The sequence below is a fragment of the Bison bison genome, unplaced genomic scaffold, assembly GCF_000754665.1.
Source record: "Bison bison bison isolate TAMUID 2011002044 unplaced genomic scaffold, Bison_UMD1.0 scf7180017857311, whole genome shotgun sequence".
Classification (NCBI taxonomy): Eukaryota; Metazoa; Chordata; class Mammalia; order Artiodactyla; family Bovidae; genus Bison; species Bison bison.
The window spans coordinates 7,466-15,821 of NW_011487884.1; the positions used below are offsets into that span (position 1 = coordinate 7,466).

The 8,356-nt window shown below is 53.9% G+C and overlaps 1 protein-coding gene across 1 annotated transcript in view; it reads left to right on the top strand.

The window, feature by feature from the left end:
* Positions 1 to 3,614: 3,614 nt before the first annotated feature.
* CDCA4 (cell division cycle associated 4) overlaps positions 3,615 to 8,356 on the top strand; it is a gene marked incomplete at its 5' end in the record, with an annotated part of 9,089 nt that continues 4,347 nt past the window's right edge. Inside the window, 2 exons of the mRNA XM_010860634.1 lie at positions 3,615 to 3,730; positions 4,081 to 4,210. Coding sequence (XP_010858936.1) covers positions 3,615 to 3,730; positions 4,081 to 4,210 — 246 coding nt within the window. The remainder of the gene's footprint in view (positions 3,731 to 4,080; positions 4,211 to 8,356) is intronic.

An 8,356-nucleotide genomic window follows, 5' to 3' on the forward strand; every position in this document is an offset into this window, starting at 1 on the left:
TTAATGGTGACCTCCACCAATAGGGCTTATGCCACACCCAGGTCTGCTGCCCCCAGAGCCCCTCCCCCTGCGGCAGCCCACTGCCGACCCGTCAAACACAGTTCTGTCTCAGTCTCTGCGGGGTCTCTGGGTCCTGGTGCACACAAGGTTTGTTTGAGCTCTCTGAGTGGTTCTGGTGGGAATGGGCTTTGATTCTAAACATGAATTCGCCCCTCCTACCATCTTGCTGGGGCTTCTCCTTTGCCATTGGACGTGGGATATCTCCTCAAAGTTGCTCCAGCACCGTGCAGCTGCTGCTCCAGGTTTGTAGGAAAGGAATATTTGAAAAAAGTAACTTTATGTGTGGTCAAGATGTCTAAAATTGAATTGCTATTACAAGGGTTTTTACAATAAGCTTTCAGATTAGTAAAACTCATGTAAAACTAAAACAAGTTTCATATGCTAAAAGGGCTAGGTTTTCTTGAATTGTTGTCTGCTTCTCATAAGAAAGTGTGAAAGGTTTTTCCTCACCTTTTAGTCATCTGCTTAGAAAACCAAAATTGTGCTTTACCCAAATTATTTCCTGTGCTTCAGGTTGTCTTAATCAGATCTTTGATTACTTAAGAAAATGAAATCTTCTCAGTATTAAAAGAGATACATTTTTCTTATAACTATGTCACTCACTCACTCAGTGGTGTCCGACTCTGTGTGACCCCATGGAGGGTAGCCCACCAGGCTCCTCTGTCCATGGGATTTTTCAGGTAAGAATACTAGATTGGGTTGACATTTCCTGTTCCACGGGATCTTCCAGACCCAGAGATCAAATCCATATCTCCTGCATCTTCTGCGTTGACAGGTTGATTCTTTACCACTGAGCCACATGGGAAGCCCTGTGTGTGTGTGTGTGTGTGTGTGTGTGTGTGTATGTGTGTGTTAGTTGCTCAGCCATGTCCAACTATTTTCAACTCTATGGACTGTAGCTTGCCAGGCTCCTCTGTCCATGGAATTCTCCAGGTAAGAATACTAGAGTGGGTAACCATTCCCTTCTCCAGTGGATCTTCCTGACCCAGAGATCAAACCCAGGTCTCCTGCATCACAGGCACATTCTTTACCATCTGAGCCATCAGGGAAGCCCTAACTTTTTGTATTTGGCTTTGAAATCATTTATCATTACTTTGGTCAAATAGATAATTAATAATCATTTCTTAGTAGTCCGTGGTCCAGTTTAAGCAAGTGTCCAAAGCCTTCTGATATTTTTGACAAACTTTCCAAAAGTTGGGTTCTAAATGAAGGCTTTCTCACCTTGAACTACAGGCTCTTCAAGGAGGTCTTTGAAAAGATCAAAGGATTTGTCTGTCACCTTGTAAAATATTAAACTAATCAGGCTTTTGTTGTTCTGTCCCTCAGTTCAGTTTCAGTTCAGTCGCTCAGTCGTGTCTGACTCTGCAATTCCATGGACTGCAGCACATCAGGCCTCCCTGTCCATCACCAACTCCCAGAGCTTGCTCAAACTCATGTCCGTCAAATCGGTGATGCCATCCAACCATCTCACACTCCCCTTCTCCTCCTGCCTTCAAATTTTCCCAGCATCAGGGTCTTTTCAAATGAGTCAGTTCTTGGCATCAGGTGGCCAAAGGATTGGAGTTTCAGCTTTAACATCCATTCTTCCAATGAATATTCAGGACTGATTTCCTTTAGGATGGACTGGCTGGATCTCCTTGCAATCCAAGGGACTCTCAAGAGTCTTCTCCAAAACTACATTTCAAAAGCATCAGTTCTTCGGTGCTCAGCCTTCTCTATAGCCCAACTCTCACATCCATACATGACTACTGGAAAAAGCATAGCTTTGACTAGACGGACCTTTGTTGGCAAAGTAATGTCTCTGTCCATGGAATATGATGTCTAGGTTGTGCATAACTTTTCTTCCAAGGAGGAAGCATCTTTTAATTTCATGGCTGCAGTCACCATCTGCAGTGATTTTGGAGCCTCCGAAAATAAAATATCTATTTCCACTGTTTCCCCATCTATCTGCCATGAAGTGATGGGATCAGATGCCATGATCTTAGTTTTCTGAATGTTGAGCTTTAAGCCAACTTTTCACTCTCCTTTCACTTTCATTAAGGGGCTCTTTAGTTCTTCTTCGCTTTCTGCCATAAGGGTAGTGTCATCTGCATATCTGAGGTTATTGATATATCTCCCGGCAATCTTGTTTCCAGCTTTTGCTTTATCCAGCCCAGCGTTTCTCATGATGTACTCTGCATATAAGTTAAATAAGCAGGTTGACAATATACAGCCTCAACGTACTCCTTTCCCAATTTGGAACCAGTCTGTTGTTCCATATCTGGTTCTAACCGTTGGTTTTTGACCTGCATATAGATTTCTCAGTGTCTATGCTGAGAGCTTTGTACTTTCCTCCTCTTTAATAAATCCTATTTGCTTGCTACAGTGAATGTTTGAGTGTTCATGGATTCCATTCTTTGGCTCTGCGAACAAGAACTTGGATTCCCATCTCATCTTTGTTAAGCAAGTCTTGGTTTTGTGGTTAAGCAAACCTGCTTTCTTGAACAATCATTAACTTACAGGGGTATCCCATATTCTTGGTGACTCGTAAGCTTGCAATGCACGTCAGCGTGAGGATGGGATCTTAGTTTTCCCACTAGGGACTGAACCGTTACCCCTACTGTGGAAGCCAGGAGTCTTAACTACTGGAACATTAGGGAAGCCCCCTCCCCCCCATCCTTTGATCACGTTGGAAAGAGTTCCTTCCTCATTATCTTGCATAAGATTGGTATTATTTCTCCCATTTGAGTGTTTTTCATAGATTCCAGTTCTCCTTAATTTTCTGGAATACAACAATCGCTATTTTTAAATAGCTTGATAACACCAATACCTGGGTTCACCCACAAGTCTATTTCTATTATCTGTTGTTTTGGTTTTTTGCCATTTTTGGTCTTGTGTCCTGGCATGCCCGTTAATTTTTTATTGTAAGCTGGACATTTTGGGTGAGTAAGACTGAAGTCTCCCGAAGGTATCACCTTCCTTACAGCATTCTGGGTCTTTGTCAATCTGAGAGTATAAATTGGAATCAAGTGAGTGTAGATTAAATTTGTATTGCTTTCCCTCCGAGGCTGAGCGTTTTCCATCAGGCTGTGGTTCAGTCGCTCAGTATTTTCCGACTCTTTTCCACTGCATGGACTGCAGCACGCCAGGCTTCCCTGTCCTTCACTATCTACCGGCATTTGCTCAAACTCATGTCCATTGAGCTGGTGATGCCCTTTCTCATCCTCTGGTTAAGAGAATCTTATTTCCTTTGCCCTCCACCCACTCTCTGTCGGTCTGTTCATCTCTGTTCCAGCTGTAGGGTAATCTGCATATTAAGGAATTTAATCTTTGGTGCTGCATATGGCCAGCAGCAAACTTTCCCCTAGTTTTCCTCCTTGTTTGACCTTTGGAGTCACTGCAGTCACCTAATTGGACTTTTTATTCCCCCAACCTATCCCCAGCTGCGAGACTCCTGAGGCCCAGTCTCCCGCCTCGCACGGAGGGAAGCCCCAGTCTCCGCACCCGGCGCACCTGGACCCAGATCCGCTCACGCCCCGGACGCTCTCCTCTCTATTCCCTTCCTTCCTCCTCAGGCAACCATAGCCCTCGAGGCCTGTGTGGGCAAAGCCCCCATCCAACGTGGGTTTGCGCTGCCCGCGAGATGGCCTCCCAGCGTCTACCGCTGGGCACCCGTCACGGGACACGGGAGGTTGCGGGCCTCTCACTGCGTCACCACCGAGCCCCCGGCTTGCACTCGAGAAACGCTCCTTGACTGAGTGGATTGAAGCTTTTGTATCCTATTCAGGGCCTTTCCACTAAAAAGTTAGCTTTTAAAAGAAATACCCTCACCCCATCCTCTCGCGCCCCGCCCCGCGGGAGGCCGGCGCAGGCGCACTGCGGCCGCGCGCGGAGACCTGGGAGCCGCCCGGGGCGGGGCGGCCCGAGGCGCGGCGGCCCGAGGCGCGGGCCCAACGGCCAACGCGGCCGCGCGGGAACTCGCGCGCCAGGCCCCGCCCGCGGTTTTGAACCTGAGGCCCCGCCCCGCGCCCGGCCAATCAGCAGGCGGGGTGGCCGGCTCCACGGCGACCCTTTGTGGGTGCTGCGCAGCCCCGCCTCGGCCCCGCCCTCCGGCAGCCCCTCCCTCGGCGGCGGCGCGAGCGGCGCGGGCGGCGCGGACGCTGGCGGCCAGGTAAGCGTGCCGGCGTTTCCCGGGCTTTGTGCGGCTGCTGGGCTTCGGGAGGGCTCGGGTCGTAGTCGGGGGACGCTAGACTCCTGGAGGGGTCCTTGGGGGGCTGTCCTAGACGGGAGACCCGGGAGGCTGAGGCGGACCCGGGGGGCGCCCGAAGCGTCGGGTTCGGGGGCAACCTGGGGGCCGAGGGCGCGTCGGAGGAGGGGCGCGGCCGTGGAGACCAGCGTCCCCCGCCCGTTCTCCCGCCGAGTGACCGGCCGCCTGGGGCTCCCTTGCTGCTGCCGCACCCTGAACTTGGGCTGTCCCGCTCCATTTCAGTCCACAGGAACGTCCCCTTAGCTTTAACTTAACTGGGGAATCTTTTAATGAGGATAAACCCCTAAGGTGGGTCTGTCGGGCTCTCCGCGGGGAATCCCCCACGCTGTCTTCTTGCCTTGGACTTGGAAGAGGTCAGTGCGGGCCCTCCCTCCCCCCCCCACCAGCTCCCACGATGACCCTCCAGGAAGACCTGTAGGGACCCTTACCCTGTTTGTGGCCCTGACCACAGTGCCCCGAAGCCGCTGCCCCTCGGTCACTCATCTGTCCACCCTTCTGTGCTGCTTCCACCCACCTATCCATTCATCCTTTTATCTCCACACCCACCCGTTTCGAGGTTTCCTTCCCAATCTGCATTTCTTGTAGAGTGAGCAGTGGGTGAGAGGTGTTCGCAATGGAACGCTTGGATTTCATCATAGGTCTTTTCAGCGGGACTAGGGTTTTGCAGTGCTGTCCTGCCTTCCAGAAATGGCCCAGGCCGAGGCTCCTTTCTCTGGAACCCCCGAAGTCAGGGCTGCCTCTCTGCAGCGGGCTGCGTGCCTGCGAGTGTTCAGTTTGAGATCCTTTTCTTTGTGTCTCAGCTTTAATTGTTTTGAAAAGGAACACTGAGGATGTTTTGCAATGGTTTCTCACCGCTGTACAGCAGAAGACCCAGCTTCTCTATAAGCTGGTCAGGGGAGTGATGCCAGCCTTGGGTGGCCTGAAGCCACACTCGTCTGCTTCCCCGCAGCCTGGCCTCAGCTGCCCCGTCCAGTGGACACTGACGTCAGGGAGGGGAGCAGGGCATGGGGGGAGGAGGGCTCCCAGACCTTGTGTCCACTGGGCTGCCTGAACTGCCGCAGCCTGCCTCGGTCGCCAGGCTAGGAAAAGTACCAGACTCGCTTCCAGAGGCAAGTGCAGCGCTCTATGTTTTCAAAAGCTGATTGTCCCCAGAGCAGGCTGACCAGGAAGAGCATCCGCCAGGTAACTGCTGGGAGAGGCTGGGGTCCAAATGGCCGGTTTCCTTCTGCTGGAAACTCGCCCGTTTCCTCTTTGGGGGCCCTGTGTGGCTTGCACAGGACAACCTCACGGAATTAACCGTTCTGTTGGAATGAGCCAGGAAAGGTACTGTCCTCTTACAAAGTTAAATATTGTATGAACTTCTTACATACAGTTGCTCTTTATTTTCAAGTTTCACCATGTTTTATAATTAAAATTGAAATTCAGAATGAAAAACAGTTATGACTTTCTTTTGAGAGAGAGGGAGAAGATGGCAACTTTTATCTTGGGAAAAGGCTGGACGTTTCCCTCAAGCTTGCTATTAGAACACATTCCAAGGAAGAGAAAGCTTGTGTTTTATTCCAAGTAACGAAAATTACTTGAGGGAGTTCCCTGGCAGTCAGGTGGTTAAGACTCCGTGTTTTCACTGCCAGGGGCCCGGGTTCAAGCCCTGGTGGGGAACTAAGATCCCACAGGTCACCTGATGCTGCCCCTCCACCCCCCGCCCCCCCAAAAAAGATAATTGCAATCGACTTTTTAGTGCTAGCTTATGAAAACTCCAGGCAGGCAGTAGTGGAGGATGACCCCACCACATGAGCTGCATCTTTGGTGAGTATTTCAAAGCCAGTCTGATAGTGAGACAGCACTGAGACTGTTGATGCTGATTTGCCGTAAGTACCTGAAGCTCACAGGGGCGAGTGCTTGCCTAGGGCTGAGGGCTGTGGTGACCATCTGTTCCCCGCCCTCCTCCTCTGAGTCAGGGATCTGCATCTCCCACCAGCTCTTGGTGGGGGCTGCAGTGTGAGCTGCTTGGGCACGGGGACCTGGCTGTGCCTGCCGGGGTGCCCCAGCGGGCGGGCGTGGCACCCCCTGGCCCCACTGCCACCTGGGACTCATGGCCTGTCCGTCCCTCTTGTTTTCCTCTGGCGGAGCGCTGGTCCGGAGGAGGCCTGAGGGCCGTGCTGTAGGCTGGGGATGGGGGCGACTCTGGTAGGTGGCTGCCCGGGGAGGTTGGGGGTCTCAGGTGGCACATGAGGACTGGGGCCTCGGGGTTTAGCCAGCTCCGTGGCGAGACCTTTTCACTGATTGCAGAGATGGGTAATGCCCCACGGTTTTTGCTCAGCACTCACCGGCGAGTCAGGCTCTGCAGTGAGGACGGCCTGGGAGGCTGGGGCCCTGTGTTAGGGGCTCACTGCCCTCCAACCGCAGTCTGGGCTGAGAAGGGGCTCTACTAGGCCAGCCGGGGGTTCACATCCCCTCCTCTGCCCTGGACATCTCTCAGGGTCCCTCAGAACCACCCTCTGTTCAGATTTGGCCCCAAACGCAGATGTCTGAGGCGGGGACCCTCACAGGCCACCTTCTGGGGTCACCCTGGCCCCGCCCTCTGACAGCCTCTGGGAGGTGGGGCACTGCCCAAGGGCTGCTCCCTTCCACGGTTGTGAGTCCACCAACACCTTCTTGTGTTGAGTGTAACACAGATTAACAGTCGCTTAGGTTTTGGAGTGTTTGGAAGGAGGCATTTAGGCCAGCTCTGCCCTGGCACGCCCACTGGGCACACAGGCGGCAGCTGGTGGTGGGGCTCACCCTGGCAGCCGCGCCGTCGCCTCGCTTACTGGCGCAGTTGTTTCTAATGAAGGTGTAATTTAGTGCAGTCAGTCCGACAGATGCTGGCTGTGCAGCTCAGTGAATTCCTGAGAACGCCTCCTCTCTGACCCATGCTCCCACCTGGAGGGGCTGTGTTCCCGCCATCCCAGGGAGTTCCTGCCACTCCCAACTCCTCAGTGACAACAGCCTAGGTTCCCTCTCCTCTCCTGCAGGTTCATATGCACAGAGAGCACAGTCCGTGTGTTCCTGTTCTTGCCTTATTGCTCAGCGGGTGTTCTCAGGCCACCGGGGCGTATCCTTGCGTCTGTCTCTGGAGTTCTGTTACTGCACAGTGCCCTGTCCTCGGGGACAGCACACTTCCCCCATGCACTAGCTCACTTTGAACCTTACAGAACATTCCATCCGCTGGTGGGGCAGACTGGTGGTGGCGGTGGGGGAGGGTGGTTCTGGCTTCTGCAGGGACGGTCGGTGAGGCACGGAGACTCAGCAGCTGCTGTGCCAGCAGCACGGGGGAGATGGTGGAGGGGGCAGGGGTTCGCCTTCCTGAGGGCAGTTTGGCAGGATCCCAGCTGCTCCTCCCGCCATGCACTGAGTCAGTGCTGGAGCTGATGGCGCCTCATCTGCCCTCCGGAAGGCCGGGGACGTGGAGCCCTGGAGAGACTGGCAGGACCGTTGGGGTGTTGTATGTTGTAAGAAACACGTGTCTGTCAGAAGTGGTGGTAAAGTGCCGAGTAACAGGGAAGGCGTGATGAGCGTGGAAAGGAGGGCGTCCTGAGACGCGGATGCACCCGGGAGAGGGTGCCCCGGAAACGCCAGGAAGACGGCCGGATGACTGGTTGCCGAGCATCTTTGCCCTGTGCTTCGGCTTCTCCCCATTACCCACAGGGACCGCGACTGTGAACCGGGCCCTATGCGACGAGCACAGCACTGTCTTCCGAGCTGCCACGGGGCTGCCACAAGCACCACCAGGCTGGGCAGGGGCGAGGGCAGCAGAGGAGTGGGAGTGCTTCCTAGTGGGGCCTGGGGTCCTGAGTGGGCCTGGGGGCCAGATGACTGACCAGCATGCTGGCCAGGGGCACGTCCTGCGCAGCTTTCTCCAGCTGGTCCTCCGTGGGGAGTGAGACCAAAAACCAGGAAGCGTAGGTTGCTGACGGAGCCTGGGCTGGGGAGGGTGATGCCATGGGCCGGCGGCCGTGGGGTGTCCTGGGCTGTGTGATGGCAGCCTGCTGTCCGCGTGTCTGGGGTGGG